The sequence below is a fragment of the Plodia interpunctella genome, chromosome 11, assembly GCF_027563975.2.
Source record: "Plodia interpunctella isolate USDA-ARS_2022_Savannah chromosome 11, ilPloInte3.2, whole genome shotgun sequence".
Lineage (NCBI taxonomy): Eukaryota > Metazoa > Arthropoda > Insecta > Lepidoptera > Pyralidae > Plodia > Plodia interpunctella.
In genome coordinates this window covers 2,822,969-2,838,544 of record NC_071304.1, presented here as the reverse complement: position 1 = coordinate 2,838,544, position 15,576 = coordinate 2,822,969, and the positions used below count along the sequence as shown (strand labels likewise).

At 37.1% G+C, this 15,576-nt stretch overlaps 2 protein-coding genes across 2 annotated transcripts in view; one reads left to right on the top strand and one right to left on the bottom strand.

Moving 5' to 3' along the window:
* krimp (krimper) overlaps positions 1-15,576 on the top strand; it is a 228,711-nt gene that overhangs the window by 50,544 nt on the left and 162,591 nt on the right. The gene's annotated exons all lie outside the window — the stretch shown is intronic.
* Positions 71-15,281, bottom strand: Sans (Scaffold protein containing ankyrin repeats and SAM domain). Its single transcript, XM_053751795.2, has 9 exons — positions 14,952-15,281; positions 11,178-11,321; positions 8,115-8,336; positions 6,807-7,033; positions 5,882-6,042; positions 5,139-5,308; positions 3,574-3,690; positions 2,473-2,600; positions 71-2,169 (listed from the first exon to the last, which is right to left on the bottom strand). The coding sequence occupies exons 1-9, from the start codon at positions 14,972-14,974 to the stop codon at positions 1,898-1,900; spliced, it is 1,464 nt and encodes a 487-aa protein (XP_053607770.1). The 5' UTR covers positions 14,975-15,281; the 3' UTR covers positions 71-1,897.

Genomic DNA, 15,576 nt, shown 5'->3' with positions numbered 1-15,576 from the left:
TTGCCATATCCCAATATAAACCTGAGTAGTATAAAAAAATACTTTTGAATTTTACTAAAGAAAAACACTGTTTAAAAATGTTATAAAATGTATATTGAATCTACTTCACAAAATACTTAATATGGCTATGCTGGACGTAACACGGATGGAATGGATTACATTATCACATTTAATTATAATCTATAAAAATATTATCTATATCAACATTTACAAAGTAAACAGGTATGGAAATTAATACATACTTGGAAAAAAATCCATTTAGTTATGGAACGAACAAGGGATTTTATGTAAATTGGAACTCTTTTATTATGTGAGCGTTCTTACGGTTTCTTCCTCAGCCTTTCAGCGTAGGAGCGACCGGTCCGCTTTCCTTGTTTTAAAATAAAATAAAACTATTCCCTACTTCATGTAAGTTGGTATTTTTTTGTTAAGTACAATAAAATTAAAAATAATATTGCTTCGTTTGAACTAATATATAAAATCTCATATAATACTTTGTAGTAGCAAATAAAACTAAGTTTCCATTGCTTATATTGCCTATCTTTTCCCTATAATACTAAAGTCAAACGAAAAAATAAATTTACAATTTCAAACTGCTTTTAAATTCAACCACATGTCAAGTTACCTAGCATAGATCTTTATGCTAAAATAATAACGGCGCATTTACAATGATTTTAGATATATTGATGTGCCGTTGACTGTACCAAAAAATTATGCAAATATTATTCTAAAATATTGTAAGTCGGAATTGATGAGACACAATTTCAGATTAAGGAAACTTACGTGGTAACTGGCCCTCCATATGTGCGTTATAAATAGGTCAAATTGGTCTCTTCAATCATATCATCAAAATGCCAAATTAAGTAGTACATTTGGTCTGAAATGCATAGTGATTAAATACAGTCTTAGTGTAGTAACTCATTTCAGTTTGCATGAACAGATATGTTGGAGTGCAGTTATTTATTTCAATAAAGTTTGCATTAGCAAGTATTAATCACACATTTGAATCTGAGCACATGCTCAGTAGTAATAAGTTTTTATGACATGGTCGGCAATTTGTATAATTCTAATCGTTCATAAATATGTGTTTCTTTTTTACTTAATCCACAGCTATTTACTAAAATGGTGCAATCGGTAAATAATGTTCGTAGTTGTAATACATAAGACAGTTTTGAGTGACAATATATAAAACATTATCCTCATACTATGGACTCTATGTCATCAAAAAATTCGTCCATGGGACGTTTTCAAGTGTATTGGAGAAGTTTAAACATATGTGGTCGTCCAAATCAAAAGCGACCTTATGGCGGCTGGCACTTAGGCCTTTATTGCGGATGTTCGAATACAAAACAACGGCAAGGGTGGCATAAGTGTCGGGCGCCATAAGGTCCTTTTTATTTGGATGACCGCATTATATTCTTGCAAAGATCCGCTTGTTAAATAGTGCATAGTTTTAAGTTCTTATTTGCAGTATAAGAAAATATTTTTTTTATAAGGTCAATTTAATTTGTAAGGTCTGTTTCACCGCTTGCTGATAAAGTATCAGATAGCCTAACTGTAACATATGATACAGTAAGCGTCAAAAATGGTGTTACACAGGTATTAGATAGGTCCATTTGGCCAATAACATCAGGCAGATTTATTAGTATTTAGTTTATCTATCAGATTATATTTTGTTATTTTATCAGATAGCGGTGAAACAAACTCCAAATAATTTAATTAAGTAATGGATGACCTCAAATATGTTTGCAATAAGCGTAGTCACTGATGTTACGATAGAAAAGATACATGGGTATATCGACATAAGTTCATACATTGTCTTAGCAAAAATATACATTAAAATCTTGATTTCGGTGGACACCAGGTCTATTATATACAATTTTTTCTAACCGAAATATCATATCGCGGTGTCGACTATAGCGCCAGGGTGTGCCAGTGCCTGTTTCCGTTCCTGCACGGCCGTGACTAACTTCCGGTAGGGCCCCAGGGGCAGACCCAGGGTCTTCATGTCAGGTTCCGTGAGCAGCATGAGGGCATCCAGGTCTATCTGTTCGTCTTTGAACTTCTGTACGTACTGCGCCAAGCCCCACGCTGTGAGGAACCGCTCTAGAGAAGCGTATCCTGATTCTTCGGTTTCGCCTTCTTCGTCAGAGGTTATAGTTGAGCTTTCTGTTTAAAAAAAACGGATGTTACTATATAAATTCTTTACTATTATCATATGTGGAAGTAAATAATTTTGTGACGTGTGGTATCCGCCATAGAATAGAATCATTTGATTTGAGGCGACGAAATAACTTCTTCATTCCTTTGCCAGGAAAATATAAATATTTTCTCAGCAGTGATCGTTCCGAAATGCTAGTAATATGTATCTTTGGTAAATATTATTTAATTTAGATAATAACGTGAAAAATCTGTCAAGGTCTATTTTCTGAATAATAGATATGATATGAAAACAAACAAGACAGCTCATACCAGAATGTTGCGAGTTCCACTCGTTAGGTTGGTAGGCGTGCCTGGCGGCCAATGACCCCGCCGAGCCGATGGACAGGTCCTCGCCCGGCGCCGCCGGCAGCGCGCTCAGTGTGGCCGTTATCGAGCGTCTGCCGCGAGACAACAACATGGAGGCTGCTCCACCGACGAGAACGACGATCTCGTCGGTGGAGCACCCTCCATTATTTACATCTATATCTTCTGCCATCGATTTTACTTCCCTATACGACATGAAAACGCCAGTTCCACACTGTCGTCGAACTCAGACACATGCCAACGCGAATGGGTGAACATTGCGTAATTTGTATGAGAGTTTTTATTTACCGCAATGAAAAGCCAGCAATGTATACCGAATCCGTCAAAGTTTGTTTGTCAAACTTTTCGTCCACAGTGTATAGTACATACGGCGCCGCACTTCAACATATTATTAGAGCCGTGCCCTCTATGAGAACCGCCCGGGTTCTCATAAAGGGCCTTGAATAGTGCGGTCCGCGGCGCCGTGTGAGTATCGCCTTATAATAGAAAAGCGAAAATAAGTTTGTCTGTCTGTCGTATCATTCAAACTTTATCTAAAATCACAAAACTAGCCATGTTACTCCTGAAGGTTTTGCTCTCTATGCCAAATCGCATCAGAATTGGCCCAATATTTCTTGAATTTTTCATTACAAACAAAAGAACAAAAATACAAGTCTTTTCTCTTTAAAATATTAGTATGGATTATCTTTAAGCAGACTGAAATTAGTTCCATAAAAACTATACCTCTCTTGCAATATGGTTACTCGATGAATACTTTGATTTGAACCCATGCTCTGTTAATGAATAATACACATTAGTTGAACTTGTAAACTAAACTTTGATATTAATCATTACATATGTTTCACAACACAATAGAATTGACAAAGAAAATTGTAATCGCCTTAGCAACTGATAGCAATAATGTCAACGAAAATGACAATCACATACAATCTCTCATTTGTCTTTTAATAGTAAAACAGGTCAATTTTATTGAAATATATATCTATGGTATTTGTAGTTAAACCCACCTACATGAGTAAGTGTGTGTTAAAAAACCACAATGTGTACCTGAAAGCCACGCTGCCGAAGCCAGGCCTGTCGAAGATGCTGGCCGGCTCCTGCAGCAGCACCTCCTGGGCCACGCCCGCCTCGCTCGCCGCTGCGAAGTCTGGCTGGCTGGCCGACCTGGATGTAGGTAAAGAAATATATAAACCATTGCTACTAACTGCGCCCCGGGGCTTTGCTCCCGTGGGAATGTCGGGAAAAATGTACCCTATTTGTTATTCTAGGTTATATTCTACCCGTGTGCCAAATTTCATAACAATCCGTCAAGCAGATTTTGCGTGAAAGAGTAACAAACATACAAACTTTCGCATTTATAATATCAGTAGGATATTTCTCGAATCAGGGCGCCTACCATCAACTATTACACAATGATTCAAATACAGGGCAGTTCAGTTTAGGAACCTAAAATAAATCGGGTTATTTGGTACTACCAACTTATCTTCACAAAGTCTCATTTGAATCGTAAAGAGTGAATGAAATTCATAAAAAAAGTAAAAATTGTCTCTGAATCGTAAACCTCAATGGCAGCAGCCAAATATAAGAAAGAGATAAGGCTATACGATCTTTATATATTTTATCTCGTTTCAAGAGTTGAGTTCCGATATCAAATTCTTACCATTTTGAGCAAGTAATATGTATTTTTTTTTGTTACTTAAAATTAAAATGTATATTATTATCTTTGTGTTAGTTACATGACTAAAGTAAATACAAAACACTATAAAATAAAATATTTCAATTACAATAAATGCAATATAATCTAAACTAACAAACTTGTCGATCATAATCATAACACTAAACACAAACTTCGGAACATAAAAACCGTACCACGATGGAGTTTCGGTGGCAAAACTAGGAACTATCAATAACAGATAGACCAGATAGTATTGTTTTCAGCGACAGTAGCGTCACGTCTGTGGGACTTCTTTCGTGGTAATCTATCAGAAATAGTAACTTTTTTGAATCGCGAATTTTGAAAGATACGCGATCCAGTTTACGTTCCCAATGCACCATGGTACCGAATTGTATGCAAAATGAGTGAATGAAATCGAAACGGCGTATTGTTTTGGTGACTACCTATAATGGATCGTTATGTCAACTTGATGGTATGAATTAGCGATGCAGATCAGTTTAGGTCCTTAACTGGTTCGCATTAAGAGATGATGGTAAGCCCCCAGGGGTCTTCAAGGCGAGAATGAATAGGCATTATTTAAGCTTGCGTGTAACATCTTAGACCTCATCTGTTTCCCATCAGGCTAGAAGCAAGGTCAAACGCATTCAAATTTTCAATAAAAGAACAATATATTCAATAAAATAAAAGGACAATTTTATCTAAAACAAATCTAAAAATTTAATAGGTAATGCTAAAAGACCGAGAAAGCTATATAGACGGATAGAAGAGTTCCATACAAATTCCCGACCCAATCCGATTATATAAAGACAAAGTGGCAGATTGGGCATTTCTTCTCAGCAGTTGGTCGTTTCGAAATGCCAGTAATTTGTTCCTATTTCAGAATTAATATATTATTTATGTTAAAGTACCTGTAAAGATAATTTTGTCTAACTTTCACCTGGTCAATGAAGGTTTGCTCCTCAGTTCAGGGTCAGTGAACACATCGGCCACGGCGGCCCGCTGCTGTGCGCCGGCGCCGAATGTGCCCACATACATCACTTCCGAGTCCCGCCGCAAACCTGATAGTGAGGTTATGGAACGTCGACCGGTGGTTTCCACTTCGCCGACCTTAAAAGATTTATTTTGGTTAGATTTCTTCCATTCGCTAGTCTCCTCATCATTGGGATGCTTACAGTTCACAGAAACACTCCTCGCCGAAAAATGTGTTTTTGTTTCTCAAGATCTAAATCAGTTTGAATTAAAACAATCGGTAAATTCAGTTCTGCTCACAGCCTTTAGCATAGCATTTAATTTAATAAATTAATGCCAAGACATTTAATGACAATTAATTTAATAAATTAATGTCTGCGGCGAACTGACATGCGGTCGCTAGTAAGTGGTCACCACAGCGCCGGGGGTATCACAAACGCGTTGTCGACTTTGATGCCTAGGGTCTTTTGCCACCAACCTGTAATTACACGTTACTGCCTCTGGCAACAATACATTTCAAATGAGTGGACGTCTAATAATGCTGTGTTCGTTCCAAAAAGGTTCCTCGGCAACATTTTTGATGAATACCAAGATAATCTTTTATTTTGTTCAGCCAGTTACCGAACCAAACATAATAATAAAACATCAAAAACTGGAACATAAATATGTAAATTATTTCTCTTTGTTACGTCTCCCAATGCTAAAGCCTACCTTGAAATCGTCGTTAGGTCCAGTCCTGCCGACTGTGCTGTTCTTGATTTTGCTGGCTAACGCCTTCTTGTAGACTGCGCCGCGGCCGCGCGCGGCTGAGTTCACTGTTCCTACTAGAGCGCTGTACGTTGGTCTTGGTTGTTCTTCCGCTAATAAATTCCCTGTAACACCAGTAAATATTTACATGCCATACGCCTGTCTGGTCACACAATCTATCTATACTACTTTTCAAGTGAATAAACATTTAATTAATTCTTTAAATCAATCGAGCGTAAGCATCATAAATGTAGTATTATAAATGAAAAAGTAAATTTGTTTGTTTGTAACCTTTTCACGTTCTATGTACTCAAACCATCTACTTGTAATTTTGCATATATGTAGTTTGAAGTATGAAGAAGGATGTATACCTTTCGTACTGTAAAAATAAATGTTCCCGTGGGAAATTTACTCGGGCGATTGTTTCAGAAACATTAACATTGTGCCACAGAGTAACAACAAGACTACAGCTCAACTAGTATAGCTGATTTTTAGATGACAATTTGCAGAGGCTTGCAAATAACTAGCGACTCGGCCGGGTCTTACACGAGGTCTATTAACCTTCGGGAAAATAGTGTCTAAATAACAGTGAAAACTGCATCAAAACCCGCAGCGTAGTTTAAAAGAAAAAGCTTAGAAACAGACAGGCGCAGGCGACTCTTTATATTATGTAGTGATAACAAAAAAGGAAATGTAATCCTTACATGTTATAAAACAAAGTCATCTGTCGCGTTTGTCTGTTAGCGATAAATTCGAAAACGACTGCACAGATTTTCATGCGGTTTTCAGCAATAGATAGTGTGATTCCTAAGGAAGGTTTAGGTGTAATAATTTATTATGTTTTTACCCGAGCGAAGCCGGGACGGGCCGCTGGTAGAAAATAAAATACCTTGGCTGGTGGACCTGGTCATCTTCTGTTTGAGAGCCAGCAAGACGTTGCTGGGTCGGTGCGGCATGGGAGCCACGTCATCATTGTACCCCTGGTCCCATTCCTTGGCGAGCTTCTTCAACTCCTTCTCTGCTAACACCTCAGCTTTGCTCTGCCGTTTTTGATACTGTTTTTGGTATTTCTCGTAGTCCTTCCTCGCTTTGTCTTTGAGGGCTTTAGCTTTTTTTCTGAAAAGAAAAATTGATATTTTTGTTTGTTACGATTTTTTGTCAGAAACTACGGGTTTAAACAAACGCGGAATATCGAAATTATAAACGTTTCAGTTATTATTTGTAGAATAGGAAACTTGATAAACAGATTTGTGATAAATTTTGTCTTGTAATTGGACTATTGAAACCCCAAATATAACAATTGACAATATTAAAAAACCCTTGCCTTTCAATATTCATTTCGCTATTGCTCGCTTTTATGAAACATGGCTTAAAACACTCGGGATAAATTTATCTATGACACAAAAAAAAAATCTAAACGAAAATCGGTTCATCCGTTTGGATGCCACAGACAGATACACAGATAGACACGTTAAACTTATAACACCCCACTTTTTGCGTCAGGGGTTAAAAATCATAGGTCTATTAACTGATTTCATAAAAACTGAACTACTCAGCTAAATGGCGATGTTGACACGAAAAGTCGCTAATATTCCCTTCTATCACAGTTTAGTGTGGCAGTCACATTATGTTATAATATTATCACGTGGTGGGCAAGTTAAAATGACCAATTCCCATAAGGAAGTATGTCACGACTATTACTTGAGACGTTGATGACTGTTAAGCGAATCATACCAAAACCGCAACTGTCACATAATGTCCGCTGTTTATTATGTCATAATGCTTATTAGTTTTTAACCCCCGAACCAAAAAGAGGGATGTTTTAAGTTTGACCGCTAAGTGTGTCTGTCTATCTGTGTACGTGTCACCGTAGCTTATCAACGGGTAAACCAATTTGGATTCGTTTTTTTATTTGATAGCTAGTTTTCATGCGGTGGTTCTTAGATATGTTTGATCAAAATCGGTTCAGCCGTTCCAAAATCGTAGCGAAATGAATATAGAAAGTCGTCATGTAAAGAGAGTACGACTTAGTTCTAAGATGGTTTTTCTTAGATTGCTTTATTTTGTACCTTGCAATAATTTCTATTTTAAATCCCATCTTTCTACTACAATATAATTGAAAGTTAGTATTTATGTTGAAGAAAATGACATTAGAAACTAAATAGAAACTCACTTTTACAGGTAAAGGAAAACTCACTTGTCATTATTCTCAAGCTTCGCGGTCGCCTGGTCCAGGAACCTCAGAATGTCGTCTCTGCCATTGATGGCGGCTAGCTCTTGAGACGTGTGACCATCCACGTCGATGGCGAACACGTTGGCGCCAAAATTTACAAGAAACGTGACGCAATCCTTGTGCCCGCGCGCCGCGGCGAAGTGCAGTGCTGTGTTGCCGAAGTAATCTGCTTTGTCGGGTTCCCCACTGTTGAACATAAAAAATATATGTTTGATCAAAAATGATTTTAAAAGCTGCTCTTACGAATTAATAAACAGTACTTACAATTAACATGTTTATTATTGGAAAACATCAATAATTCTTTATTGCATAATTTACAGGTGAATAAAAGTTACTTAAGCTTTTGCACGTACGTGTGGTTCCGCACCACGCCATATCCTCTTGAGGATGTCGTATGAAGCGACTAAGGGACACACAGCCTAGGCAGCTGATAGGCAACAATAGCAACCCCAAGGAGGGTAGACGACGAGGCAGGCGGCCGGTCGTAAAATCACAATCACAGCCGAAACTACAAAATTGTGAGTTTTTTTACACTGACATCGGGGTTCGCGGTTTCACAATAGTTAAAACTGCATCAAAATCCGTCGAAGAAAGCTTAGAAAGAGACAGCCGCGGAGGGCGTTCTAAACAAAAACGGCAAATTTTTTGGTAAGTAGGTAGGTACCTAGAAATTTTCCAAAAATTGTCATTTTGTCGCTAATATGAAAAAAAAATCTTTGAAATCCCGTTCTTAAAATGACTTTCAAGATGTGGTTCGTCTGCAACTTTAATTTCGTAACAACACATCTCCTCGGTTACATACGCCTATTATAATAATCTATTACGTAAACATACATATGTCTCCGCCGTAATACTGTTATGTTATTACTTCGTACTTCACATTATCTTGTAGCCCATCGGAACAATGTCTCCAGCTTAAGCTAATTAAACAGCGGCATTACTCAACTCCGAAGTGAAAGTGCGATATCCATGCCGTGACGATGGGGCACAAAAGATTTTGACTTAAATTTGCTTAAAACTCAAGTATTGCTATGAAACTGGCTACTGTTACTTTAATGGAATACTCGAAAGGAAAAGAAGAAAAAGAAATTGGCTATTGATCGGAACTTCTTTAATTTATTTGTATAGTTAACATCACATCAAATTACGCTGCATGAACAACAACAGCTAGGTAATATCGACGAGTTTGCAAATAATCTGGGTAGGTAGATGTGCTGTTGAATGTACAATATTTTAAGGGAATAAACTTTTCTATTTCTCATACTAGAGAACATAATAATAGAGAACGCTTCGCCCTCACATTCGCGGCAGTCTTCATGTCCGTGACATACCTAGCAGTGCTGCGGGTGTTTCATTCCACGACGACATGTACATTTAGTCATGAGGAATACGCCTATAAGGAGGAAAGGAATAGGGAACGAAAAATGGTGTTTCATTCTAAAAAAAATGTATGCTGTGCCGCGAGCTAAAGCTTAATGTCACATATAATGCAACCACATAGTTACAAAGAAAAAATATCATTACAGAACATAAAGAAAATAATAGAAAATAAATTATATCTTTTTCACATTTCAGATTTTTTCTGTTCGGTTCAGTGTCACCGAAAGTGATATCATAATGGCATCGTTTGAAGACGTTGTCAACTCTTGCCAGGTGAACAATTGACAAATGAGTAAGTTACACGATCCGTGAGCAAACACTCTCAGTTTTCATATTGCACCCACTTGTCTGAGTCTCTCTCATCTCTTATCTGGAGCAGTGCGTGGCGAGCGTGTGTGGATGAAAACCGATGGCACGTGGCGCACACAATAAGTCAATTATTTCAAAACGAGAATTTAAAAACTAAGTAAAATCTATCATATTTGCTTTTTGAAAGTTTTAGATCAAATGCTAATTATGTACGATAGTATTTTAAACAATCTAGGAATAAAATGGTTTTGTAATACTTAACAATATTTTCAAATTCGTGTAAATGTAAGAAATGTTTATGAAATATTTTCGATTTGAAAAAAAGTTCTAATTAGCTATTAGCTAAATATATTTGTACGAGTATATGTAATAAATTTTATTGTATAACTTTAAAATTTATGGACATAATGCCATTAGGCATTCTCTGCCAGTTAAACTTTAGGAACTAAACAGAAAGAGGTGAAACAGAATAATAATAATGTGTTATTTAGGTTAGTATATTAATAACAATTATTTTCTTAAATGTATATAATGTGAGTTATTTCAGATAAAAGGGTCCAAAACTTAAAGTTTCTCATACGCAAGACAATGTATTCAATGAAAGCGCGATGTTACCTCACTGTAAGTGATTGTCGTGTTTCTAATCGAACAACGGAAGGTATGATAATGTTGTTATCTGATTAATAGTTGTTCTCGTTATTTATTAACACTTTACATGGACAATCGGTGACGTCACCATAATACTGGACGATATTTGTAATCTCAATTTATTGGTCTTAACACTATTCGGTGACGCACGATAGACAACGGATATATATATTGCCACAATAAAATGGTAAACGTAAAAAAAATATATATGTTTTTGCATCTGTTTTATTTTTTACTATTTGGTAATTAAAAAAAGTTATTTCAGAACAGTTAAAGAGAGAAAGTGTTGCATCTAACTATGTAAATAGCTGGTAACAATATGCTTCACATGTTTTACGAATTTCTCATTCTCATATGCAAGCCTTTCAGGTTTTTCCCTTCTTGCAATGGTGAGCTCGGGGTCCGATTCCCACTTTTTCATATCCACTTTGCACGGTAAATGCCATATTTGTGTAAATATGACAAATCTACTCAATACTTAAAATAATATCCATTTCCACTATTTATTGATTGCGCACGCTCGCAGGCAGGCTGGATTATGGCACTATGGCCGGGGGATAGTGCAGGACTGAGCTGCACAATACTTGTTTTAATTAAATAATTCATAATTATTGTTCACTAAGAGGATATGAGTTTTGGTTACTTGAATCAATAATTATTTTTCATTCATATAAGGTTTGGCCCACTCACCCCCGTCCACACAGCAGTCGAAGCGCCTCGATGTGACCTTCGAAGGCTGCCCAAAGGGTGGGGGTCATCCCTGACTCGTCCTTGTTGTTGCATTCCTTCCTGGTGGCCTCCCGCAACACATCGAGGAGGCCATCTTTGGCTGCTCTGTGAATGTAAGAAATGTTTATGAAATATTTTCCTTCGATTCGGTAGACGTAGCCATGGTTAGCGATGTTGAAAGAGGAACTTTATACTATTCCACTCTCGGAGCACCTTCCACCTGAATCTCGTCCACCGACATGGAAGTTTATTAATGGGCATTGGACACAAGTCGGCCGAAGCAAAGGAAACGTGTCCGTGGGGCTATAACTCTGACGCTGCATGCCAATACGGTGCCACTCTCTCCCCAAACCATGGTATACTTATTTTCCTACCATGTGTGCCCTACTACCACCTGTATGACGCCTCCGTTCTCACCAAATTAGTCGAGTTGACACCCTAAGAAGATAATTGTTAAATGTTTGTCACGAGTTGACACCCTAAGAATACAATTGTTAAACGTTGTAAATTTTTGAAGTTTCTAAACTTGCCACCATAGGTGACCTAGTTTCAAAGACTCACTCATGTAATGAGAAAAATAAATGTTATTTATTTATTTGTAGTTTGTTATAATGCGCATTGTAACCTTGCATGCTAAAGCAATCAACTGGATGGATGTCTATGAAAGACACAGATAATAAAAAGCTACTGAAATTTCAAGGAATATCTTATTTGCGGGTAACGGGGTATGGTCATAGATAGAAAAGAAATACATATGGGTATGGTATTTCAATAAACGTCTGTCGTCGTCACACGGTCGATATGAAGCTATCAACATTTACAACATCAATAAAAGCAAATTAACTTTATTTGCAATATATTTATGAGCCTAGCTGTTAATACCTCAATATTGACGCCCATTTTATATTTGTTTCGATAACGGATAGGTATGTGAAAGATATTTTTATATTGATTATGCGATAGATACCGATAATTAACCAAAGAAATAGATAAGGCGTGAACTTCATTCTTTGTGATTGCCGCGTGTTTAAGAAATTGTCAATTCTAATATATAAGATAGATTTCGTTGCGTATCTATTGGTTCGAAGGCCAGCACTCACAACTTCAGCGGATCAGCTTAGTTGGAACCCAGATTTTTTTGCACCAGGGGGCTTACCATCATCTCTTATAGCGATCCACTTTACGACCTAGAAATTCGTACCATAGACTTAATTTTTAGTATGAATGCGATTCATTTTAGGTGTAGAATTGAGTTTCATTGGAATCGTTCTGTAAAAGTTGATGGTAGGCCTGCAGGACCTATGTTATCTACTATCATATTTCATATAATGAAACTACCTGCTGTAAAATATAGCCGATATATATATGTCACTCTCAAAATATTTCCAAATTCCGCACGTTGACGTGAAAGACGAACAAACAAACATACTTAGATTAGAGAAATTAGTATTATAATGAATTCTGTGCTTTCACATAATGAAAGTATGGATTTGGGTCCCCACACGAAAGCAGTTTAATTTTATTATACGAAAGGTGTTTATTACGCAAAATCTTTCACGCAAAATCTATAAGACCTAACAGGGATCTTCTCTCATTACGATTAAACCCAAGCATAATTGAACCAATGTACGACAAAAAAAGCTAGGATTTTTTCCTCATAAGTATTGTAGTCTTTCATAAGCCTCATGAGTATTGTTTTCCTTTACTGCCTCCCTTCTCTCATGTCACCTTGCTCATCCGGTACTAGTACCGACTAGATTCCTAGAACTAGACTCATAATAATCCAGTCATAGAAACGGTGGCGGTCCAGTGGTTAAGACATTTGCCTGGGAACCGAAAAGTCTCAGGTTCGAAACTTACTCGTGCCCATGATATGTAACATGAGTTTGATAATGTTTTTCATGTAGTAGTATTATTAGTTTTCATAGACCACATCTTCCACCCGGTGAAGAAAATCATAATAAGAAAACCTGCACTGTAGTTGACGATTTATCAACTAACAATACAGATTTTCCATACTAGTGTGTGTGTGGAAGGAAGCAAGAAGGCAAACCACTCCAAAGGAAGTCGTTGCATGTGTTACATTCCACATAGCCACGACAATAGGTAAACGTGGATCCTCTTTTTTTCTTTTTTACCGAACTCGTGTGACACGAGTAATCGAACATCGAACTAGGGAACTTTCGAAAACAGGTTGTCTTAACTATTGAACCAGTACTGCTTCATTCTGAGTAAAAACAGGAAACGTGTGCGGTCATGTGGGTGCATTAGCAGTGTGCCAACTGCCAGGAAGAGCATGTCAATGAACTGGTTACAGTAATGTACTGTGGTGAAACTGCTGGTCACCAGGGCAACCTTGCTCGCACGTGTTATCGATCAGCGCCGTACCATGCTAGTTTGGTCTTTGACAAAAGAGGAATAGAGAACAGTATCGAATATATATGAAACAGACGCGGCACCCTTATGAACGCGTGTGCATTGGCCCATGACGGAGGTAAAAATGCAACAAATAAAAAATACTTCTAATTTTTCTGTGTGGTGTATGATCGAAGAGTCTATATATCTCTCTCATTTGAGCGTGTTCTCGGTCGCTTCCGAGACCGTCGGAGGCCAGGGTCCGCTAAATAGACCATAGACTTAAAGTCAAGCTAATTTTGGTTGGTTGATGAATTGTTGAAAAGAAAACTACTTCATACCTACTTCCATGTTCATAAATTTTCAGATTAACGTGTAGGACAAGACTTATGTGTGTAGACTTATGTACCTTATGTAATATTCATAAATGTTCAGTCATGTGTTATGCCTAATGTGGTTCTAAATAGCCTGGCGGAAACGAGGAGATATGCTTCGTGGACCACCAAAATGGTTCAATGTCCTGTTTCACTGTGACAGAACTCATTAGCACAATACACTAACTTTGAACAGATGTGACGCTGGAAAAAATGTGATAGGTACCTAAGTGTATAGCATATTTTTTATACACACAGGGTACAGCATTATCCTTCCTTATCCTTACATTAGTACACAAAGTCCTCTGTTGTGTCTGTCTGTTTGCAATAAACTCAAAACTATTGCACAGTTTTTCAAGCAGTTTTCACCAAAACCACCTTTAATAGCCTATGTTTGATTCCATTCATTTACTATTTAACTATTCCAAACTTCATCAAATTCAGCCCCATGAATTAGCCGTGAAAGTACAGACTTTCATATTTATAATATTAATATGGATAAACACCTAGCTCAAATTGATTTTTTGTACTTCGTGTGTCCATCAGTTGATATCTAAACTTGTGTTTGGATGTCTGGGCAATGCTTGGATACCCATTCCATTCATCTATTTCCCACAGATGAACAATCTAATTCTAAGCCTAAAGTCTATTCTAAAAGGATACTTTATAAAGTGTAGTCTGGATATGATTGATGTGTCAATTACACAAAATCTACTTGACCAATCTCAATGGAATTTAATATACAGGTACCGAATATAACCTTATTAGGGTACTCGTCTCGAAATTCCAACGGATGCGAATCCGGGGTGCAGGTAATTATTGTATTATAATATATTATAATATTTTTAATAGATGTGATAGAAAGACCACATAATTTGTTATTGTATAGGTTGACTATGTATAGAACCCAAACAATATGTTACATGTGTCACATAGCAAGTCTGTATAATCTTATCAATATCTCACTCATAATGATTCGTAAGTAACGAGTTAAGTAGGTACTTACTTGTGGAATCTATCCGTAGTCATTTTGAGCGAATTCAGAGAGGTCCTCGATCGCTTCTTGCAAAGGTTAAATCATTTTACGACGTCCGAGCCCGTGAATTGTTATCAATGGGAAAGTTCTGCAATTTTTTTTGTCACAAATGCATTCACTTCACAACATCATATTTAAGTTACATAGCTAAATAAAAACATTTTTTTTCAGTTGGAATGATACTATATTACGTTTGTATTCCTTCACAAATCACGAATAAAAAATAAATGAAAAATAAGATCAGCAACCGGACGTCCACACATAACTTTCACACTTTGCTACTACACACAAACACCTTGCTTGACAAAGTTCTCAATGTATACGTGTGGTGATGTTGTGTTGATTTACGTTCGTAGTTGTCGTAGTGTGTGTGTAGTGTGTGCAATGAACGAATGAAAGATATTAGACATTGACACATATTATGGTTTGGTAAGGTTGGTTGATTTTTAGGTACCTATCAATGTACCTAAAAATCAAGTTATCAGCGAGCAGCGCTGCTGTGTATTAGTGTCTGCCTAGGGTCGGAGCATCACTAATAGGGCATATTATGCAAAGCTCAGCGCAGATGGCGCTACTGGTACAACTAGTACACAAA

Bases quoted from the DNA above. Each gene is read 5' to 3' on its own strand.
- Sans (XM_053751795.2), bottom strand. From the start codon at position 14,974: ATGACTACGGATAGATTCCACAA. The intron at 6,043-6,806 runs GTATTTTATTTT...CTGGTGTTACAG, and splicing joins GACCAGGTCCACCAGCCAAG to GGAATTTATTAGCGGAAGAA. The intron at 5,309-5,881 runs GTAGGCTTTAGC...AAATCTTTTAAG, and splicing joins GACCTAACGACGATTTCAAG to GTCGGCGAAGTGGAAACCAC.